Below are 24,999 nucleotides of genomic sequence, written 5' to 3' on the forward strand. Positions count from 1 at the left end.
CTGTATAACCTCTGGTGTTAGACATGCTGCAAATGGGCTGTTTCAGTGGCTGTAGCTTTAAATGCGGTTCAGCGACTGCTGCCCACGTCCTCTAGACCAGTGGTTCTCAACCCTGTTCCTCAGGACCCCATGTCCTGCATGTTTTAGATGCTTCTCTGCTCCAACACACCTGACTCAAATGATCAGCTCGTTATCAGGCTTCTGCAGAGGCTTGATGACGAGATGATCATTTGAATCAGGTGTGTTGGAGCAGGGAAGCAACTAAAACATGCAGGACAGTGGGTCCTGAGGAACAGGGTTGAGAACCACTGCTGTAAAGGAAGAGGGTCATGCGTTTCCTGCCAAAAAACATGGCAAAATCAATATGGTTGGTAATAAAAACACAGGACACATTTTAACCAGAATCAACATGAAAACACAGTAAGAAATGGCAAAAGCAAGTTACCAGCTTGGTGCCATGGCCCACTGGGAGCTCCCCTCCTGCTCCCACAGTAACAATCAACACACACAGAGGAGAAGTCAGGTTAACAAGAGGGATGCATTTTGGTTATTTTGCCAACAAAGGGGGGTGGCATCCCCCCTTATCCCCCTTCAGATCACCTTCTGGCTACATTACACAATGAATCATGCAGTGGCGCTCACATTTCTAAAAGTGCAGGCACCACTTACTTCTCATGTGTTCTATGTGGGAATGGTGACAGAAAAAGCCAGTTGAGTTTAGACTGCACTATAGCACAAAAGGTGACATAAAAACAAAGTAACCAATACTGAGTTCTTGTTGTTGGTTTCAAATCTAAAATTGGTACTAAAACTTTATGATTTGGAAAATTTTGAAACTGCTTTACAGTTTTCACAAAACTCTGACCTGTGGGAACACGATCAAAGCTCGTATTAACCTTAGCCACATTAGCTGTACAACAGGCTATCACTAAGGATTTTCCTGTTATTTCAGGGGCATCTCCATACAACAATATGGGTGGCCAACAATAGAACATTTGTCTTACTTAGATGTTTGGTGAGCTAAGACAACTTAGAGCGAGCAGAATTAACTCTAGCAAGGAAATAAAAGCATTCCACTCTTGTCTTAGTGGTTTGATCATGTGAGAAAAAGTAGTGAGGGTGAAAGGTTATGCAAACCTTTAGTCTGATGACTTGTGGTTATCTACTTCCGACTTAGAAACTGAATAAAGTTCTTACTGGGCTGTTTTATAGTTTTGGGGGAGGGTCGATAGGGGAGTGGCTGTAGTAAGTGTCTTCATTAAACAACACAACTGAAACACATTTTCATGGTATATAATCTTTAAATTTCATCGAAAGGAATGACTGATCTGATATACCAAATCAACTTATTCGAAAGTATCTTCTATTTCCCTGTTTCTGTCATCACTGTCCTTTCAATATGAGGACTCTAACAACTCCTGTACAGAGACAATCATGCTGATGAAGGTCAGTGATTTAAATACCTTCTTATTTTTGACACTGGAAATTTACATTGCTGATTGGATAAAAAAAAAACACTGCAAGCTGAGGTCCAGTGTAATAAGGGCGTGAACACTGAGACCTATAGTGCTTGGGTCATCTTATAAGTAAAATAAGAAACTTTCTGGAGAATCTGCAACTTGTGTAAATTTTTGTCTTAACTCAAATGTTGCTGTTACAAAGCTGATACCTATCTGGTGGAAATAGTTGATAAGAAAAACAAATCTGATTTCAAGAAACACTTCCTGCAAAGAGACCGTAACCTTAGAAACAGGAAACAGGGCAGCTGTGCAAAAATAACTACAACAAGAGTTAGAAAAAGTCACCATTTCATAAAGTAATTAGTCAAGTTTTTTTTTTTATTGTATCATCGGCTTGGGAGCTGCTAAATTAACTTTATTATGTATCAGTGAAGCACATGTCCCACAGTAGACTTTAGATAATTAAGCAGCGCACCTATTTGCAGCTCACAAATCCCTCATACCCACCGCTGAGGGCAGAAATAGAGCCATATGTGGCACAGTCTAACTGGCTATTAGGAGCACAAAACTGTGACATTTTGCTATATGGATGCTAATGAATTGCTGCCTGCAGTGCTGCAACAAATAATTATTTTCAATATTGATTAAACTGTCATTTATGTCTCAACTAAATCCATCTTAAAATGACTTATTTTGCCAGACCAGCAGCCCTAAACCAAGATATTCACTGAACAAAGACAAAGAAAAGCAACAGATCCTCACAAAACAGAGGCTGTAACTGGGTGTTGCTTGGGGTTTTTCTGCAGTTACAGTGTGTTGTGTCTGCAGAATGTGCACTAAAATAAGTGAGCTCGAAGCTAAAACTTGCAGAAAGAAAAGAGACTCATTAGGTCATGACTCACCAGAGGGTCTTGCTAAAGGCCAAAGAAGGCGACGTGTCTCTGTGCTGGTGTGTTTTTTCTCTACTCTCGGTTTCATACGCTTCTAGCCAGTGAAGAACCGTACTGTGCTTCTGTTGTTTTTGTTGTTTCAGAAGCCCACACACTCTGGCTTAATGAAAATATTGCTGAAAGAATTTAATCACTTGAAACGTTCAACATGTCGGTGCATTTTCAAATGCTCTGTGGAATGGGAGTATTTCGTTTTAATTTGAACTGCAATAAGTGCTCATAGGGAAATGGTACAATGATGCACTGTGGTGACTTTAACAGCTTCATTTTCCAATGTACGCCATCTGTCAGTGCGTACAACCTGCACATGCCTCTTCACTCGATGCTGCCACCTATCAACACCCGTCAGATTCCACCTCTCCTCCAATAAGCTGCTCCCCAGGGACTGGTGCACGCCCATGTTGCCATGGAGACACCTCTCAGCCTGGTCCTGCAGAGCTGGATCCTGGATACAGCAAGTGATAGACAGCTAGTCTACTAAAGGTTGTGTTTCCAGAGCTTATTCTGGGGTTTCCCTGAAGTATTTAATGATAATATGGATGACAGAGTGAGGATGAAATCTGTGAGGATTTTTCATTGTGAAGCGAAGGAACAGCTGAATGACTGTTTCATTGTCATCGTGTGTTTTCCTTCAGAGAGTGTATTAAGATTTATTACAGTTTGGGAAAAGCAAATGAGCAATTTGTCTGTTACTATCAAGATTAGCAACCGAATTGTTTAAGATAATAGTAGCCGAGATAGCATTCATTCTCACTGAGAGGAGATTGTAAAAAAAAAGCTACCAGGGAGGGAAAATTAAGCCCAAGACAAGCTGATTTCATGAACTTTTTAACTGTCTGGATTGATTTTAGCTTAGTAGACAGAACATCCAGTGGAAAAGCCGATAAAGCGGCAGATAATTAGGAGTGACGACACGGAGACTGACAGCTGACATCTTGCTGGAGGATGCTTCATTGGTTCTTCTCTGCTCCGCCATTGATTGGTCTCAGCTCCTGTTGTCTTATCTTTGAGTACATGTGCTGCAGCAGACTGAGTTAAAAGTGGGGCCAGCTGAGATAGAGACAGACAGAGAAGAACCTGCACTGACATCAGGAGCATGCCCTCATGAATCCAAAATTGAGTTAATCATTGGAGGATTAAAACAGAACAGTGAAGTGGGGGATTAGTTCAGCGACTGGAACGTGTATTATGAGACTCAGTATGAGGGACAGAGAGAGTGAATTAAGGTCTGGATAAGGGCTGCATTTGTCTCTGCAGTGTGGAGCCCCGATACTGCAGAGCTGAGTTGAGGATTAGGTTAGAGAAATTTGGCTCAGAGTTGCTTTTGTTTGGTGTGTGTGTGTGTGTAGATAGTAAATGTGTGTGTCTCACCACATGGTGATACCCAAGGACATTGTGTTCAAAATGTTTAGTACCTTTCAGTGCTGGTTGTGATTTATAATTTGTCCCAATTAAACTAGGAAACTTGTAATACTTGCCTCCACACTTACTGCACCAGTATCCCGTGTAATCTTAGAACACGTTCACCGTCAAACTCCACTACAAGTGAGATCATATTTTAGTCTTGTTATCCTGCAGTGAAATGATCCATGTCTCCTGCTCCTCCTCTGTCAGCCTGCTGCCCCGCACACCCTGGATTCCCCTGCTGCCCTCAGGATGCTCTGCAGAAAATCCCTCTCATTCACTACACTCCAATTTTATCTCAACTTCATTGCATCGAGCCATCATGTGGTCTTACCCAACAGCAGACTTGCAGTAAAATGCTGCACCAGTGCATCACCACTGGTGACCTGAACTGACTGTAGGAGGTGCATTTTCTTCTATGATAATAAGTAACATCTTGTCCTTGCTGTAGTTTGCTAATAAGACTAAGTAAAGACTCAGGAGCTGAAGAAATATTTAAGTCCCTCTTTAGGCTTTGATTTGACCCCTAAAAACTTATCTCTGTGCAACAAAGTAACAAATGTATAAGTTTTTGCTGGAAAAAAATCTCTTCATTCCTTAAAAATGCCTCAAATCTAACGGTACCTCTGGTTCCTTTAGAATGTGCAAATCTATGAAAATCACTGAAAACCAATCACTGCAGCTCGAGCCCACCAGCTCACCCGTGACTGCTCAAACAGTGTGAAACTGCTCTACGCTACACAATGGCAAGTTGAAATTTTGAAGCAAATTCATCAATACGTGTTCAAGCCAGAAAGCAAGTTTGAAGAATAGTAATGACACAGAAAGCACCTCCATGCAAATCGTTTCCTTTGCTTTGTTACACATGAAACCCTGGATGTTGGAAGCTGAGCTTTTGAGGTCTCTGGCACACTGTATTTTCAAGGTGGAAATGATCAGCCGCTGACTGCTTATTCCAGTCATGATGTGTTTTCCAGCATATAAGAAAACACCACATACGTCAGTAAAAACATGACTTTCACAGAAGGTGGTCTTTAAAGCTCAATTTTAGTGTGGATACCTTTTACCTTTATGCTGCTATAGCTGAATGTTTCTGGCAGCGCTTTCCACTGAGCTGCATTTTGCCTGAGGGAAAACTAAAACCCTTCAGAGTACTGGATGTCTGTTGAACAGAAGAACTTCAGCTAAAATTTAAAGCAAATGCTCACCCATATGAATTAAATGTGGATAGAAATGCTTTTTGTGATCAAATCCTGAGAAACATAGCAAACTGTATTCAGCTTGAGTAAGAATGGATGTGATTAGTTAGATATTGAAACCCCCACAGAAACCTCTCCGATCACAACTGCTGATGTCCATTTGTGTCATCTGTGGCAAAATGACATATTAACCGTCATGCACATTAAATAATGAGAGCAAGTAAAATGCACACCAAGTGGTACACGGTACACATGGCATGGACCTCGTCTCATCTGATGCACCCTGACGCCAAGTCCGTTTGCCCTCAGAGCAATCGGGCTGTGTGTCACTTCAGTAGAGGTGGTGGGGGACACAGGATTGAGGCTGTTTTTAGACCGTGAAACCCTCTCACAAGGGAAGCAGTCGATCCCCACTGGCCTCAATCTCTACCAGGGGAGGTCTTCAGGCATGGATAGAGGTGACAGTAGTCCAGGTTGCAATGGAGTAGCACGCCTTGTGAGATCTGCATGAAGTGATGGGGAGAGCAAACGAAGGCAAAGCGGTTCCATTATCAAGCTATAAGACAGGCTGATTATGAGCACGATCTTTATTGTTTTTGTTTTTTCTTTGAGGTTTGCATCAAATGCACTAAAGAAAAAAGTTGTTCTACTAACTTTAGTGAGTTTTTGAATTGGTAATACATAATTGAATTACGTTTCTCCAAATAAGACGAGCAAGTAATATTAATTGCCCTATTTAAGTTAGATGTGCTTAAATCAGTTGATTCCTCGTAAATGAACAGTTTGCTGCAACTTCATCTTGAATGAATTCAGTTTGATTGCTGTACCTAAAATGTAAAACATGATTTTGACTCTGTAATGCTACCTGAAGAAAACAGTATTTGAGTTGCTGCAGAAAAAAAATGAGGAGACATTGACATCATGATGGAACAGTGCAAAATAGGAATTAAACCTAATTTTAAAGCTGAAAGGGACAAAGCAAACTCATCACCAAAGCAGAAATTAAGTGAGAATTATTCAAAACAGTACTTTAAGTCAACTGAGGCTGAAATCTTGAACACTGTATGAAACTATTATCTCATTGCTGTTGATGAAGTATTTATCTTTAGTACATATCGCTATCATTCAGGGTTATTCTGTACATATAAGACTTGCATATAATACACCCACAGTGCAAGCCAGTGCACATGTCTGCTAACAAGCCTGACAAGGGCGGGCAAGAGAATTGAGATGGAATCTTTCTTCATGCTCTGTGAACTCAAGTCTTTTACAGTCGCGTCACAGGAGGTTACGGGTCATAACAGATACTGGATGGAGTGCAACACAAGTAGACAGTTTCTAATTCAACCTTAACCTCCGCTCTAAACTTAATTTCATTTTTCTGTGCTGCCCACAGTAATTACTGGGGACATCTGCATACTGCGTTGCAACACGGCTGCCTCCACAGGATTTTCTCTATGAGGGTTAAAGTTCAGAGATCTCCAACATCCTTCTATTGTTTTCAGAGGTTTTCCTGTTCTGTGAAGAGACAAGTGTCCACTGAGCTTACAGTTCCTGTGCATAAATGGTGCAGGACAAATGACATTGTGGAGCAGGTGGGCAGTTTGAAGGAAGAGCCCCTTTATAAAGACTCAGATCAGGAATGTGAAGTGTCTGTTCTAAGCATGTCATAATGAAGCAGCAGCATTAACAAATAACTGATTGGTTACAGATAATTGGAGACCTAAAACTGTTGTATTCTGGTCACACTGCAGAATAACTCTGCCCTGCATTGAATGGTAGTTTAATCATATAAACTCAGTTACAATGGTCTGCAGTTTTTGATTCCAGTAGATATGAAAAGTGTGTAATGACATTGTTTCATCATGATCACATCATCAGCCTCAGATTAAAGCTGTTTGTAGATTAATGCAACTTTTGGGATTTTTGTTTTTGCAAACCATTATTGGGATATTTTAAAGGGAATGTAGTGGATCTAATTATAGCAGATAGATCAAACATCTCAGAATCAGTCGGGAAAACAAGTGAGAGAAACAAGAAAAACAAAATTTACATACCACAGAAGGTAATTTTGCATGCCTATAACTGAACTAATGTGAAAAGGTCTAAATTAAGTTGGTTACACAAGCAGAACTGGATTTTTAAAGTATTGCCTCTGTGTATTCTGGTCATCCAATTATCCACTGCTGTGAAGCTTATAAAGCACAAATTTATCCTTCAAAGAATGAATTTTAGTCTTCATTTGTCTGATCCCACCAGAGTTTGAACAGATTTCAGCTGTTTCCATCTAAACCTCCCTTCTCCATCAGTCTTTTTGTCTGAAGATATCCCCCACCACCCTTAAAAAAAAGGCAGATGGCTCCATCTCTAAATAGTACTACATAGAGGCAGCACACAGCGGGTCTGCCACAAACAATAGCCACATGCTTAGTCAAGCACCAACATTAAAGGTTTAACTTGCTCACTTTGGATCAGAAGATTTTTGGTAGGCTGCCCAGAGAATCCCACCTGATTGGAGGTACTTTCCTTTCACTTGCCTAACAAGTGTAGTGATAAATGTTGTTTGAAATGCTAATTTTCTTCTCAAATTATGGATGAACAGCTTCAAATGAACCCTTGGTTTAATACCCTGAATACTTTGCCATTGAACATCAGTCTAATAGTTAATTAGTTAAACTGGCTGCCAAAAGTCCATTTCTTAAATCAGTGATGTTTTTTCGTTTTCAAGAAAATTGCATGTGTGATTTTTATTAAGAGACAATTTGGTAAACTGTTGTGTCTATACACAGTTCTTTGCTTGCCACAAAGCATGAAAAAGAACAGAGCAGCTCAGCTGAAAGTGGGGCATCCATGTTTAGCATGTTTATGCAGAAATCTGAAGGTTCAAAGCTTTGCTACATACATGTCAGGGAGGCAGCAGAGTGAGAGGAGGTGGCGGTAGTTCAAGATGTATTTATATTGCATTACACAGATGACATTAAAGAAGACAGGTCACTAAAGTAAACCTGAATATTTCAGCAGCTGTAGAAGCATTAGTTTTGCTGATGGTTTGATATGATGACAAGGTTTGTGTTTGATCACTGCTTTAAATGGCTGTCTGTCAACTTCATCTGGTGGCAAATCAGAGCTGCGACAGTTATGGATATCAGAAGATTTCTCTATGTAACGGCTGCAGTAATGACCAACAGAATTTGCTTTGATAGTGCCGAAAAGATAAACAGTCATCTTCAATTTTGCTGCAGCCATACAATATATTCTCAGCATTCCTCCTCCTCACAGATTGAAGAGAACCACAGAGGGGTCCCTTGCTTTGAATAAACCACAGCGAATGAAGCTACTCAAAGAGCTGGGAACACTTAGGGAATAATTCTCCAATTGCTCATGGTTTCTCAGAGGGAAGGGCACACTTCTAGTGTGCGTGACCTATTTTTCCAATCTCGTCTGTCAAAAGCATGGCTGCAGCTGGTGGTTCAGAGTTCCCTTTTTGTTAAAGAATGTTTTCAAAAGTCGTCCCTGTCACTCATGCGCGTCGGTGGCACGTTTTCCTTGGGCTTTTCTCTCGGCTTGACTGCTTTGGCACCGTTTTTCTCTTTTAAAGAAAGAAAATATGGAGCAAAAAAAAGAAAACAAAAAACACTGCAAAGAGGGAACATAACTGCATGTCTGGCAATGCAAGACATTCCTTGCAGGACTGAAGCAGTAAAGTGCTATCTCCCCCTGAGCTGTAGTCCAGAGCTCCCACTAAAAACACAGCTTTAAGCCCTCTGAGATGGTGGGGAGAGCAAGGGAGGCCCTTGGATAAAGGGGAGGGCTGGGACAATGGTTAACCGCAGAGTGAAGCATGCCGCTCGAGGCTGATGCCAGGCGGCACAACATCACAGGGAGAGCAAAGCCTCCGCTGCACAACATTACAGACAGAACCAGCATATATTCATGACGAGGGCTGGGCTGACCAAATTACACCCTCGACAGCATGAAAACACAGTCTTTGTCACTGCTGTGGTTTTACCATTCAGTTAGCAGTTCATCTGCCTGCAGAGTGTCACTGCCATGCATACTGTACATGTAAAATTAATTCTGTATTTTGAGGGGTTCTAACTGTCACTGACTTATGTTGTAATTGGAGGATGTTACAACATGCAGTGATTAACATTAGGAACTGGAAGTTCATTTTTCTGTTGCTGCTTTAGTTCATTGCATGCAAAGTCCTTTTGAATGGAGGAAATCCTCAATTGCCCAATAAATTCTGCACATATGAAACTAACGTGTGCACACATCTTTATTTTGTCATACAGATTCATTTGAAGGATTCTTGTCACAAGATCACACGGGAAACTCCGAAAACACACAAGCAATGTGACCAAACCACTAGAGACTGTGCAGTAATCTTAAATTCTTATTTAATTCGACTTTAGTTGAATTGGGAACTGCACTGGAGGAAAACTATCTTGATGTGACAACTGAGCATCTTTAATCTGAGCTGATCAAGAATCATTTTGGTTTCTAATAAAGAATGCGCACTTGTTCGAGAGGTTTCCTTCCTCTTGTGAAGTGACACCACTCATCCTGTTGACGGTAGCTCCTTCCATCACGTTGTGTTTCTGTTTTACAGAAAAAGCCTTTCTCTGTTCCTGAGTGGAGGCATCATTGCCGCTGATGACAGCACTACAAAGAGGAATCAGATTTCGCTTGTGGCTCCCACTGGCATGAAGGATCCTGTAGTCTGCCTGGTAGCGTCAGGTTCCTCTTAGGGAGAAATGTTGCTCTGCTTCTTTGTACAAGTGGGGGAGTGCATTAAGTTCTCATTAAATTACTGTACATCCACAGTGCAGACACTTATGAGAGGTCATGCACACAGGTCATCTTATTGGCTTGGCACGGAGCCTCAGTGTTCATTTTCCCTCTGAAATAGAACAAATAGAAGAGCACACATTACTCAGGTTTTATGGATGCTTTATTGGTTGCCAGTCAGTTTTAGAATTCATTGAGACTCTTGGTGCTAACTTTTAGGGCTCTGCGTGGACAAGCTGCCTAATACCTGTTAAAGCTTTATTTCTCCACCTGGAGCTTTAAGTCACCTGGCTGAGATTTCTGGTGTTCCTTCATTCAGACGCTGGTGTCTAGACTATTGGATGCACTTCTTTTGTCTTTGTGTTGCATTGATTCCACTGACTCTATAGAAACAGAAAGCTTCTATTAAGAGTAGGGTTTGCATGGCTCTCGGTTTTTACGTCTCTTTTCTTTTGGGTGCGTTTATTGTTATATTGTATTTTATTTTCATTGTGGAACAGTCTGTGGTTTTATCTGATAAAGATTACATATAAATAAATGTTATTACTTGTTTATGTACTGTGTGCCACTGCTGGTCTGAGGTACACTACCAGTCAACAGTTTGGAAACACCTTCTCATTTAATGTTTTTCCTTTGTTTTCAGGACTATTTACATTTTAGATTATCACTGAAGGCATCAAAGCTATGAATGAACTCATGGAGTTATGTAGTAAACAAAATGTGTGATATAAGTCAAAACATGTTTTAGATTCTGCAAAATAGCCAACTTTGCTTTGATTACTGCTTTGCACACTCTTGGCCTCCTCTCGATGACCTTCATGAGGTAGTCACCTGAAATGGTTTTCTCTTCACAGATATCCCTTGTCAAGGTTCATTTGTGGAATTTGTTGGCTTCTTAATGGGCTTAGGACCATCAACTGTGTTGTGCAGAAGTCAGGTTGGTACACAGTTGACAGCCCTATTTGACAACTGTTAGAATCCATATTATGGCAAGAATCAATCAGCTAAGTTAAGAGAAACCACAGTCCATCATTACTTTAAGAAGTAAAGGTCAATCAGTTTGGAAAATTGCAAAGACTTTGAACGTATCCCCAAGTGCAGTCGTAAAACCATCAAGCGCTGAATCTGGCTGACATGACGACCGCACCAGAAAAGGAAGACCAAGAGTCACCTCTACTGCTGAGGATAAGTTCATCCGAGTCACCAGCCTCACAAACTGCAAGTTAACAGCACCTCAGATTAGAGCCAAGATAAATGCCTCACAGAGTTCTAGTAGCAGACACATCTCTACATCAACTGTTCAGAGGAGACTGTGTAAATCGGGGCTTTAAGGTCAAATAACTGCTAAGAAACCACTACTAAGGAAAACAACAATCAGAAGAAACACAAGAAATGGACATTAGACCAGTGGAAATCTGTGCTTTGGTCTGATGAGTCCACATTTGAGATCTCTGGTTCCACCCGCTGTGTCTCTGTGGCGTGGAAAAGGTGAACTGATGGCCTCTACATGCATGGTTCCCACCGTGAAGCATGGAGGAGGTGTGATGGTGTGGGGGTCCCTTGCAGGTGACACTGTTGGGGATTTTTTCAAAACTGAAGACACACTGAACCAACATGGCTACCACAGCATCCTACAGCGACATGCCATCACATCCAATTAGGCCATCATTTATTTTTCAACAGGACAATGACCCCAAACACACCTCTAGACTGTTTAAGGACTATTTGACCAAGAAGGAGAGTGATAGAGTGCTGCGTCAGATGACCTGGCCTCCACAGTCACTGGACCTTAACCCAATTGAAATGGTTTGGCATGAGATGGAGCACAGAGCGAAGGCAAAAGAGCCAACAAGTGCTCAGCATTTCTGGGAACTCCTTCAAGACTGTTAGAAAACCATTTCAGGTGACTACCTCATGAAGCTCATTGAGAGAATGCCAAAAGCAGAAATCAAAGCAAAGAGTGGCTATTTTAAAGAATCTAAAATTTCAGCCCGATCTCACGAGGATTCGTGAAACTGTTACGTAAATTTTTGTTTCGGTTTCGTGCGCACCAACACGATTTCGTCATGTTTTTCGTGCCGCTCACCACGAAATGCGCACCAATGTATTTTAAACGGCGGACTTTTCGTGCCACCCAGAACGTATTTCAAACGAATGTGTGTATTATATTTTTAATGTAAAACCATGGCGAATCCAACGCTATATTTTGCATGACATCGTCCCTAACCATAACCCTAACCATAACCCTAACCATAACCTAACCATAACCTAACCATAACCCGGTGGTACACTTACCAATTAGCATAGGAATTTCAAGAATGTCCGGCGGCCGGCGGCCGCAAACGCAATCACACAAGCAGTATACGCCGATGGACAGCTTAGATCGTCATGAATCCGCCGGTATAAACCACTTTCAGCTGTGATTACCACAGCGGGTTTCGTTGTGAGCAACACGAAAAACATTTCGTGGTGAGCGGCACGAAAAACATGACGAAATCGTGTTGGTGCGCACGAAAAAGAAACAAAAAATTTACGTAACAGTTTCACGAATCCCCGTGAGACCGTGTTGAAAATTTAAAACTTGTTTTGACTTATTTCACACTTTTTTGGGTACTACATAATTCCACACGTGTTCATTCATAGTCTAATGTCTTCAGTGAGAATCTACACTCAACAAATATATAAACGCAACACTTTTGTTTTTGCTCCCATTTTTTATGAGATGAACTAAAAGATCTAAAATTTTTTCCACATACACAATATCACCATTTCTCTCAAATATTGTTCACAAATCTGTCTAAATCTGTGATAGTGAGAACTTCTCCTTTGCTGAGATAATCCATCCCACCTCACAGGTGTGCCATATCAAGATGCTGATTAGACACCATGATTAGTGCACAGGTGTGCCTTAGACTGCCCACAATAAAAGGACACTCTGAAAGGTGCAGTTTTGTCACACAGCACAATGCCACAGATGTCACAAGATTTGAGGGAGATGAATTATCACAAATTTAAACTTAAACAACATCACAAGTGGGCAGTTAAACGACTGCTGGAAAATTGAAAATCCAACATTTCCTTCTGTTTTACTGTTTCTTCCCATGACAAAAAGTGTAATTTCAACTTCTTTTTTTTTTAAAGAAAATTTACTTTCCAACTGCCTGGCAAGTTTTAGGGTTCAGGGGGTTAATCTGAAAACTACAACTTCATCATAAACAAATCTTATATTTTCAAGCTAGTATGTCACATAAAGGAATCAATATCTTCAGTAATCTTTATGCAGTACACTAATCTTTCCTATTTACATTTGTGTTGCTGCAACAGTTTATTAATCATTAATTATATATTAAGTGTCATAATCAGAACCCTTTGATGAAATAAACACGTCATATGTGACAGAGGGTTTAGAGGAAATGCTTTAAAAATGCATGCCTTCATTGTGTGTAAACAGTGGACTCATGCTGTTTGTGTTTGGTGTTTTGATGGACAGAGATCCGTAACCAGCTGGTGGAGCAGTTCAAATGCTTGGAGCAGCAGTCTGAGTCTCGTATCCAGCTGCTGCAGGACCTGCAGGAGTTCTTCCGCCGGAAAGCAGAGATAGAACTGGAATACTCCCGCAGCTTAGAGAAACTGGCTGAGAGGTTCTCCTCCAAGATTCGCAGCTCCAGAGAACACCAACAGTTTAAGTGAGTTTCCTTCCCCACAGACTGAAAACACATGCATTTGCTGCTGAAACTGTTTCATGTTTATGTGTTTGTGCATTGGGGGGGTGTTATTCTTGACAGAATGCAGTAGCACTCTCTCATATTTGCTTTCATAAATGTTGTTTACTTAAACTACTCCTTGTCAGAGTTTATTTTATATTTATTTTTCTGATCTACTGGCTCCTTTTCCTTTCTCTTAGATCTAACATCATGCATATGCCAACAGACTTAATGCAATGTTGATCACTTCAGTGTTTATACCCTGACTGTAAGAACCAGCCCTGCTGCTAATCAGCATGCCTTTCTGCATCCCAGTGCAGAATTATACAACAAAACACTCATATTTAGTTCACATCCTGTAAGGGAATATTTCTAATTGCAGTCATCTGAGTGACGTCTTATGAAAGGACACAGTTCATTAAAGAAATGAAAGACTCTAATGCACTTTTTGTGCTATGATTTAGCACTTTATTTTCTATAGGAAATCTTTGATTGAAGCTTTATGCTTAATAATGTTTGAAATCACATTACACTTCCTACAGTTATGACAGATTCTCTACCACCTCTGCATCAGAAACCTGTGAACTGAATGTTGATAAAAGTGGAGGTTATTATAAAATTAAAATTTACTCACTATAGAAGCTATGAGCATCAAGACTACATGTGTCGTACAGTGCAAGTATTATATGCATTACAGGATTTTTATGGGCATTTTTAAGCCTCATTTTGACAGTAGCAGCAGAGAGAGAAAGAAAATAAGGCAGAGATTATGGGAATGACATGCAGCAAATGGTCCAGTCGGCTGGGAATCGAGCCGAGGCCTGACTGCTCAGGGCATATGTGACCATGTGGTGTGCACCTAAACCCCTCGGCTGTCAGACACTTTAATAAAAACAGTTTGGGGATTGCTCAATGTATCTACAATATAATGCACAAAATGATCCAACATCAACAATATGCAATTACGCTCAGGTTTGTTTATTGCAGAAGATAATTTTCTTTCACTTTTACAGAATTTGAAGGTCTCACATGTAATATTCAACTGAAAGAAAGAGAACTGTAAATCCAGTGGACGAGTACAAGTTCCAAAAGGACAAATACACATTTACATCTTAGGAGTGACAAAGCCAGTGGATAAGGAAGGTCACTGAATGTCATTGGATCAAAATCAGATCACCCACAGCCTTGACCCATTTAGATGTGCAGCTCTAAATATACTGAGATGCATGCTAGTGAAAAGATGAGACACCCAGAAATCACTGCTAACACATTGGTACATGACTCACGCAGGGCATGAAATTGAGCTCTGCCGCTCCCAAAATCAAGCACCTCGGGCAAGCAGGCAAGCTTAGTTCAATCTGGTAATGGGAGCACTAACCCAGCTGTGATCTGGCAGCACATCGCACACATCAATCTGCACCAGCACATATGTAGTCTAACTCCAGCTCTGATTCTGGAAAATGGACAGAGCGGGGCTGCATTGCTATCATTTTCAGATTTTAAATCTTGTTTTTAAGGTGAAATGTGTAGTGTGGAGGTCTGTCTAATTCTCAAATACTTACTAGTCTGCTCAGTTATTTATATTTTGAATACACTTATGTGAAGCTGCCTCAATATGCTACTTAAATGTAATATACTGAGTGATTGCGCTTAGTGTTATGTTTTTATTTATTATTAGTCACTAAGGATGGATTAAAGTACAGGCATCATTTCAATAATATGGCTGACCTTGGTAGCTGTCAGATAAGTAGATGAAAATAGTACTATTTATATGTCAGCTGTGTGGGTTACATGCATTTTTACAAATCTGGTTTTGAATTTGAGCACTGGTTGTCATTTGTGTCAGTGTCCTTCACCTTCCACTGTTGATTTTTAAACAAAGTATCAGTAGCAGTAAATCATAAGTGCTTTTCCATTTGTGGGATATTTAGACATCCTTGACATTGCAGAGACAAGGTCATGTAGAAGTGCATGTCAGTGCACATAAGCATGGAGGAGAGAAGTTTTTGTGTGAAGTGGATGAGGATCTGACTGGATAATTGAGTCCAGCTGTGTAAAAATAGGTACACTTCACTGTGACGAAACTCTTGGCTGATAGCAGACAGAACTGTGCTGCAACACTGTGGCTTAACCTTTGCACTGTAGAGTTGATGTTATCCGCACAGCGAAGGGACAGGTGTTAGAAAAACACACTTAATACTGAGACACATGTTCTGATAATCTTACACTTTACAGTGCCAAGATGACGGAGCCAGCAACAAATGTTTCAATACAGAATCTTAACAAATTCCACATAAACACACATAAACGTATATTTAAAGTAAAATGATGTCTATAATCCACTTGTTGTCTCCACAAATTCAGAAAAATGAGTAAAAATGTGAAACAATTCAACACCATGAGCTCATGTCCTGAAGTACTAAGAGACCACAGAGGAAGTCTGGATGGGATGCTACCATGAAGGAAGTAATAAATCAGTCAAGACTCAAAGTGTGAATGTTACCTCACATTCATACCACACACACTTTTGTATGTATCAGATTAAACGCAGCTATATTTTCCCTCTTTCTTAAAGGTTACACATCAGTTTCAATCAGCTTCAGTTCAAATTGACTAATACATCATCTGAAGCGAGTTAATAACCTTTTGATGAAGCCATACTGATGTTCACAGTATTAGTGCACCTTGTGCCCTGAACTCCTGGTCTGCAGGCAGGCAGCCACAGATCCCAGTAATCAACTGTGACACGCCCTTTACTGTGCCTTTCCTACCACTTTAGTGTAGTTATGTTAATGGCAAGCCACCAAATCACCAAATGAGCTAAGAAGGCAAGAAAACACTTGTGCTTGCCCAGTAAAAGCACTTTGTTGGCATAAAGCCCAACTAAACAGTTCACACCATTTAAAAAAAACCCACAGAAAGCAGAAAAAGACACTATGCCTTTAGAATCCACAACTACTTTCTTTTGATTTTGACTTCACCTTAAACTTATTCTTTTATTCTTTTTCCCAAACCTTCAGACGTACGAGACAAACTTTCATTGCAGATAAAGCTCGGTAAAGCTTCCACTGTGCTGCAGTTCATCCTAGTCACTTGTGTATACCATCATATTTTTTGAGGAGCTTCAGAGCACAACAGTAAAACAGAGCACTCCTGACCATCACAGACTTCCATATGCCCTGGATCTCAGCCCACAGTCTCCTGGCTGAACCCTTCCAGCGCAGATTCATTAGCAAGCCGAATGCCTCTGTGATTTACAGCTACTGCAGCTACAGCTACACCGCAGCAACCCAACCAAGAATCATTTTGCTCTTCCACTTTACCTCATTTGCCACAGTGAAAAGAAACACTGAAGGGTTACTCAGCTACTCAGTACTGCCAGTACTTTCCTTCTTTTACTGGTTCATGGCTCCTTAGAGACAACAGCTGACTTGATTTTAATTATGGCGCACACATTTCAGGCGGTATCATGACTGGTTTTTATACCTCATCAAATTAGAATGGATTGGTATCATCTGTCTGTCGTACAGATGTGGCACCATTAGAGAGGCAACTCATGCAATATTGATATGAGAATAACCTGTCTGAAAGAGATAAAGCAGAGTAGTGATGTCTGTGTGTGTGTTAACATCTCTCTGTGAATCCAAGTGATTAGTTTGAGAGTATCGGGGGAGAAAAACCGTTTGGTCTCTTTACAGTGTCAGATCTCTGTGCATGTGAGTTATTTTAGTTTTGAAGTCGGCTCTGCTCGTTCCAGTGATGTCTCTGTTCACGTCACGGTCAGCAGGAGACAGCTTGGAAATGTATCAGTGGATACTGCAGCTTGTTTCAGCATTGCACATTGTGATGCAGCCCGTGTCCACAATACGCTCCTCTTTGAAGAGCCTCTAAAAACTGTTGTGCACTTTGGTTATGATGTAGTTATGTAGAATGAAGCGTGCCACTGTAGGATGGTAACAGATGCTTTAGTGGTGCTTTGTGGCATTTGTACAAAGACACCAAAATACAGCTGCAGCTACAGTCTCATGTAGTGTATCTGTGTTGCTGAAGTATGGCTGCTCTCTGGTGGTCTGAGGGTTAACGGCCAAGAGGTCGAGCTGTATCTCTGTCGGCCTGGTTTGTTTGAGCACAGCGGTCAATTCCCTGCTCTTGTCAGGTTGACGTCTTCCACTGGTGAAAGGCAGCAAATACAGCAAATATATTAGCTGGGTTGCAGTTTGTCTTTCAGATCTTGTTAAACATTCGTGTCCTTTTCACTGACAATGCACGATTCTCGGCCTTGCTCTGTGTATCTGTGCAGCTGTGCGTTATCAAATGTTGGCAGTGTGTCTCCTCATAAAAAAAAGAAGGGAAAAAAAAACCTAAATGATGTGCAAATCAGCAACGTAGCATGTTGAAGCCCAGCTTGAAAACGGGGGCAAAACAAATTTGAATGGCAAAGCCAGCGGCATGTGCCCACGTGCCCCTTGTCTTTTGAAACTGTTTGGCTCTTTCTCCTTTTCCTTGGCTGTTTCATTGATAAGCAGCAGGCAGGCAGTGTGGAGGGGATTAAAGGCCTTCACAGAGCCGAGTCCTGGTTTGATAAATACACACTTCCTTCTGGAAATCCTGGCTCAGACACATCAGAGGCTCTGGGTGATTAGATGGTGGCATTCAGCACAACCGTAACTAAAGCATGGCCACTGTTCTATACAATGCCTACTTGTTCCGGGTATGCACATTATGGAGGCAGCTTGCTATCAGTTTATCCTTGATTCAAAGGATTATTGCAATATTCTCCAACCATACACTCCTTTGTTTCCCCCATTCACTTCCACTGTCTCTGTGTCTCCTCTGCTTCGTCCAAGTATTCACAGATTAAACTGTATGTTTGTATCTGCCGTACAGGGACAACAAGGGAGAGCAGAAATTGTAAAAAGCATGTAGACAGTCAGACAGTGCTTTGCAGGATGAGACGGATGTAAAAGGATGCCAGAAAGCTGCGCTCATCTCTCCTCCTCCTCCTCTTCCTCCTCTTTCCTCTAGAGACTCTCAAAGCTCATCGTCTGCCTTCTTCTGCATGTTAATGATATCCTGTGTATAAATACTGAGGGCAAGGAGCCATCTGAAACCAGCCCTTTTGAAACCCTGAAGATTAATTGACCTGCATGTTCTCAATTGACATTCATCCTTTTACGGGAAATCAGCAAAGAGAGGCTGGTAGAAAGTGGAAATGGAGGAATGAATGTTGTGACGTCTCTGTCCTTTATGAAAGATGGGCCTCTGTAGAAGAGCTAGTTTTAGAAAAGGCAGTGCAATAAAACAAGTCAAGGAGCTGCATTTGGTGGTGTGTTAACAGACTTCGGTCCCAGAGATGCGGCTGGTACACAGCCTAATTACTGACCTTCTGCTCCTAATTCCTGTGAAATGAGGGCAGCAGCAAGGGAAAAAGAGATCTGGTGTCATTTATCTCTTTTTCTTTCTTGTTTCCAAGGTTTTAACCCTTACCATTAAATATCTGTACCCTTCCATTTCCATGCCTTGTCATTGCTTAATATAGAATTTCCTCCCAAATTATCCTCCTTGTACAATTTTTCTTAAAACTGTCGCACGTCAGTAGTGGATGTAAGAGTAGGTGGTGCCTCTGAAGTTTTTTGACATGCTGCCAACAGTGTGGCTCTCAGGATCATAGTGTCGTTTCAGAACTTTGAAATATTTCAGCAGCTGCCGGGTCGATTTCTATGATTTTTTTTTTTTTTAGAAACATTCATGGCCCTCAGAGGATGAATGCTGCTGATTTTAAAGACATCTTACTATGTCAAAGTTTTCACTTATACAGTGAAATATTCTCATATCTGCTTGCCACAGACTCAGTATAAAAAAGGGAATGTTGTTTAATGATTTTGACCTGATTTCTCCTGTTACATGTGCTACTGTCACAGTAGTATTTGTGGTTCAGAGTGAAATTTGGTACAGACATTCTTGTCCCTCTCAGGCTAAACTCTACTACTTTGTTGATGTTGTAGTTTTCACACAGCACCAGCCTCAGGTCAAAATTTTAGTCTGACCATTGCCTTGTTTTAAAGAAAGCTTTTGACGTTCTGTAGCCTTCAGAGCTTAATCAGAAAATATTGGCATGCTGACATGCTAAATTGATGGTGACACTGACATAACTGTCCAACCTCATACCTGCTTAACATCAATATGTTACGAGTGTCATTATGAGCATGTTAGTGTACTCACAGTGAATTTCCACAATTGCAGTTGTGAGCATGTTGCCATGATGGGAGGCTTTTAGCTCAAAGCACTGCTGTGCAGAACTACAGACTGTCAGAGGGACTAGTGTCTTAATCTTGCTTGATGAATTACAAATATGTTTGAGATTTTTTTTGTATATGCTCCAGCACATCAACAATTCTTAAAGCATCTTTAGTAAATCTAAAAAAAAAGCAAATTATATTCTAATAATTTCAGTGAGGCATGAATCTGGTGCTCCAGTCAAGTTAAACACGTATTAATCCAGACGAAAAAATGGCCTGAGTATTATAGTTGGGGACCACAGGCCCATGAGCACTTTAAATCATCAGAGGAGGGCTGAGGATTTATGTTTATGGAGAAAGTGTGCAGGGCTCGGGTGGAAAGCTGAGGAGGATAAAAAAGGAGACTAAATGGGAACCTGGTTGTGCTTAGGGATGAGATGAAGCATCTCTGAGCACTTTTAGGGATTAGCAGAGAGTAGAGGTGCTTGTTCCCTAAACCCCACAAACAGCAATTATACACTGAGGAGCTGCATCCCTTACTGGCAGATAGGTCAGTCAAGCAGAACTGGTACAAAATGAGGGATGGTGAAGCAGCAGAATTAGGGCATCCCGAAGGAGTGAGTGTATCTACATTAGGTCCACTCATGTTAGAAAAACCCAAATCCTGCCTTTCCTTTGTGTAGTCTTAGATAAATTCATATCATTATGCCGCAGTAAGTGAATGTTCAGTTTAATTATTAAGGATGTCTTGATTGCAACACTGAAATGTGACTGTGATTGCTTATCTCAACTCTTCAAATTAAGGTTTTTGTAATTCTAAATTAACTTCCCCGCCTTTCACACAAAGTGCATCCCAGGGCACCGCGCTAACATTGAAGACTTCAGTAAATGAATTTCGCTATACATGCTATCCTATTTTCTGCTCCACATTGATCTTATGAGGATGGCGGGCTGGTGTTTGTATCCCGCTAGCCTGATGTAAGTGCGTTTAGGGGCACAGTCAAGTAAAGAAATAATGGTGAAAGCACTCTGGAGTAGCTAGATATCAGCTTCATTAGATGTGATTAGCATTATGGAAGCCCTCTGAAGGGGATGTCTTTGATGTTGGTGTTGCTCATCCCTTTCTTCTGCTCCACAGTGAAACCCAATCCCCCATCCTGCTCCAGTTCTCTCCCTCTCCTGCTCTCATTTCCCCCCTCGCTCGCTCTTTGTCTCCTCCTCGGGGTTGGTTGATTGATTAATGCTCAGATTGGATCCAGACAAGGGTATGGGCTTGAAGGGGTTGTGTGTGTGTGTCCGTCTGGTTCGATGTCTATGTGCCTCGGTCTTTCTATTTAAAAGCACCCGAAGCGGAGACAGTTTAAACTGATTATGCAGCAATCATGACTCTCTGGATCATTATTGCAAATTTAACCAGTTGAGGTCTCACGAGCCATGTCGCTGTTTGGAGTGATTTGGGAGACCGAAAGAAAGTGATGGAGTGAGGAGACAAGACACTCACTGAGGTAAAACAGGGAAACAATGGTGGCAGAGTAGTGATAATTTATGTCACAACAGGTTGTTTTCTTTTAGTGATTTTTTTTTTTTTTATTTAACAGTGACTTCAAATCCTTTTCATGTTTAGCCAGACATTGTTAATGTCTCCAAAACACTATTGTGCAGCATTGGGCTGATAACTTCATCAGCTTCTGCTGGAGCTGCAGTGATTAATCGATTAATCAATTAGTCGATTTGAACTACCTTTTTCCAGACAAAAAGTTAAAATTTTGTCATCCAAGCTTCTTAAATTTGAATATTTTCTTGTTTGTTTCCTCCTCAGTGACAGTAAACAAACCTTTAATGGTTCCATCTTATGCCAATCAAGATATATTTTTTTACCATTTTCTGGCCTTTAATAAACCTAACATTTGATTGATTACCCAATCAAATAATCGGCTGATTAATTGAAAAGAAAGAGCTGCTGTTAGTTGCAGCTCCAGACTCAGCTGTATTTTGTGTTCAGGGCTAATTATCACATGCTTGTCTATGAACGAAAATAAGATGGTAAACCTGATTAAAACTGATACCTGCTAATTACCAGCACGCATGTATTGACATTGTGAGCATGTTAGCATTTAGCTCAAAGCACCACTATGTTTAAGTACATGCCCACAGAGTGTGGATCTGGACTCTGGGTTTTGTTCAAACTGTGTTTTTCCTACTGAATGCTGAAAATTTAAAGTTGAACATTACCATCTCTTCTAGACTTGTTTACTTCTGTGGGATGTTCTAACAGTTCTGTAATTCTCTTGTCATTGCAGGAAAGATCAGCACTTGCTGTCCTCAGTAAACTGCTGGTATCTGGTGCTGAACCAGACGAGGCGCGAGAGCCGTGACCATGCCACCCTCAGTGACATCTACACCAACAATGTTATCGTCCGCTTGGCTCAGATCAGCGAGGACGTCATTCGTCTGTTCAAGAAGGTCAGTGAGAATATCCTCTCTCTCTCTTTGTGTGCAGCTACTTTCTCATTACCCTAAAATGTCAGCGTCCTGGGACGAGACAAATGCCACGCCATTTTTGTTTGAAGCTGGGCCTCATTGTCACGCCGTGCTGTTACTATAAAGTTGAAAGCAGCTTTCCAAGGTTTTTACTGCTGTTTGGCTTTAGTGCACAAATTGATGGTAGCCTAGAGAAATGCAGCAGCTCTGTTTCTGTGCATATTGAGTTAGAAAGGCAGTGAAAACAGCTTGGGGAAAATGAAAGTGAGGTGGACGGCTCTGCAGCCCCTACTAGTGTGAGCAACGTCTGGCTCACTGTCAGCACATAGCAGAGATGACTGAGGTCTTATCCAAACATCAGAAGCCTGTTTTCACCTTGCAGGCCTTCCTGTAGGTGAGCTCCACTCTGCCTTCCCAGCTTCATTCATATATTCTATGTCTGTAGGTAAGTGTGGATGTGTGTCTCTCTGAAACAGTGCCAGATCCAAAAAGGGAGAAAAGCTCCATCCTTTTGCAGCCAGGTGCCCTCAGGTAGCCTTTTTTTTTTTTCCATATTTGAAATTATGAATAGATGACTGTGCTACCACTTGCTGGCAGACACATTGGGAGGCTATAAATAATTTATTTAAAAGTAATGCCATGGCACTCTGGAGAAAATTAAAAATGTTCAAGTAAAATGGATGAGCTTTGGTTGACTTCAGCACTGTGTGATCAAGGACAAGCATACTTGACGAAACAACTACCAGCTGATAAAGATTTTGCAGGAATGTGTCACATTGATGATATATTTTGTAAATGATCTAATTTGTTAGAATGTTACATTGAATATTGAGTATTATGATACAAAGTGGATATAGGTGGCCTTTGACATTCTGAATTTAGGCCTGCCGTGATCATGAATCAAACAGCTAACATCTCTCCACATTTTATGAGTGCGTTACGCCTTTGTTTGGAAGTTGATCAGAGTTGAAAGGCTATGTTCAGAACAGCAATTACATTAGGTGTGGCAACCAGGAGTGTACAAAGGGCACTATTTTCTTCCTGTCTGCTCCCTATGCCAAAGCATTACAAACTTCCGTGGGTCTAAATGACCCATTTTGTTTTTGTGCATTTCAAAGAGGAAAGAATCAAGAATATATGTGCATACATTTATTGACATGACTATATTCACTCTGTACAATATGGCCCACCATAGCTCTTACAGTGTGTTGCATCACATTTGTTCACTTGCTGGCTGAACCCTCCCTGCTCCCTCTAAGCCTCTGCAGTACGTGCTGCAGTCTGTCTCACTCCAGAGCCGCTGATGCATACAGATGCCATTCACCAGCTGCTGGAGCCCTCTGAGGACGGATCCTATTTATCACATTCAGCCCAACGCTTGTTTGAGTAGGACTTAATGTTGGCACTCCAGATAACAACAAAGCAAAAACAGCCAACTCTCTTCTGTGTTACTGAAGTTATTTTGTTTCTCTTGTTCTACGTACATTTCATAATCTACTTTAAAGAAGAACTGCTGGAGCAAGATTTTGTGTTATGAGTTTTTTGCCCCCCTCCTTCGATGATTTGTTTAAATTTCTGACTCACCAGTTTCAAGTTGTTTCAAGCACAGTTATTAAAGCCAAGTAGGGTGTGGTAAAATGGTCAACTTTCATCTGTCTGAATCTCTCTGAACTGTGGCTGGATGTGGATGTGTGTGTGTGTTTGTATTACCTGTGTCATGAGGACATAGGCTGTTGACACAGTCCCGTTGTGGGTTTATGCTTCCCTCTCAGAGACAAAAAGTAATAGACATTCTCTGAATTTTAGTGTGAACCCTTGGTGAAATTAGGTTTAGATTATGGGTTAGGATGGGGAAAGAAGTAGTTACTCTTAGGATTGGGTTAAGTTGCAGGAAATTGATGTAGGCTGTTGGAAACGTGACTGTATGTATGTACTTCCCCTGTATCTGTTCAGTTATTTAGTCTATAGGTGCTGCAAGGTTTTGTTATAGAGCAGCCCCTCCCTCCTGTATTGATCTGACAGAAAACAATACTTCTCTCGTTTGTGAAATGACCATTATCCATCGTGCTGAGTCATTATTTTTGCATTGCTTCAGAACAAATGAGTCAGATGTCTAAAAAATGTATTGAGCATAAGGAAGTTCACACACCTTTTCCCACTGTTTCAAATGCTACTACCATATTTGACAGAAAACCGCTCACTGTGCGTGAGAGGCTTCAGCTATTGTTCGCTGCACACCAACAAGCCACTCATCTATCCTGACCAAGCTGCATATGTCAGGTTCCGAATGACGTGTCCTTCCTCTACTTGTGAACATGTTTTTCACTTCATTCATTCGTTTCATTGCATTCTTTGTTTTTTGTCTTTCTTTTTTTTTGCAGTTTACATATGGCGAAAATGATATATCTCAGCTAACGCAACTCAAACAGCCGGACTTCGCTGTTCAGACATGCAACCCTGTTTGTGAATCTGATGTCATCTGAACATGTTGGCTTCATGTCTGAATGAGCACCCTGCTTTCTTTCCACTGAATATTGTGATGACAAGTTTAGTCCTTGAAACATTTTCGTATCACTTTCAGCGCGGCCCAAGTCTGAACTGCACAGATACTTAAGTTTGTATGAAGCGGTTTTAAGAGGGCTTTTTCTACCTTTGAACACCAATATTTGCTCCAAAGACACTATTTGCAAGCTAAAATCAGTCTCTTTCACCTACACAATCTATTACAAGCTGAAATGTCCATAAAAATGCAATTTAACAGATTTAATTAA

General features: G+C 41.0%; 1 protein-coding gene across 5 annotated transcripts in view; it reads left to right on the forward strand.

Annotated features, from left to right (window-relative positions):
* Nucleotides 1-24,999, forward strand: part of srgap3 (SLIT-ROBO Rho GTPase activating protein 3) — a 67,846-nt gene that overhangs the window by 6,475 nt on the left and 36,372 nt on the right. For all 5 annotated transcript variants that reach the window (XR_007941875.1, XM_051948115.1, XM_051948117.1 and 2 more), the window contains exons 2-3: nucleotides 13,295-13,490; nucleotides 22,048-22,210. Coding sequence is in view for 4 of the 5 variants with exons in the window: in XM_051948115.1 (XP_051804075.1) it covers nucleotides 13,295-13,490; nucleotides 22,048-22,210 (359 nt within the window). In the remaining variant the exon portion in view is untranslated. The remainder of the gene's footprint in view (nucleotides 1-13,294; nucleotides 13,491-22,047; nucleotides 22,211-24,999) is intronic.

The sequence above is a fragment of the Acanthochromis polyacanthus genome, chromosome 5 (genome assembly GCF_021347895.1).
Source record: "Acanthochromis polyacanthus isolate Apoly-LR-REF ecotype Palm Island chromosome 5, KAUST_Apoly_ChrSc, whole genome shotgun sequence".
NCBI classification, from domain to species: Eukaryota; Metazoa; Chordata; class Actinopteri; family Pomacentridae; genus Acanthochromis; species Acanthochromis polyacanthus.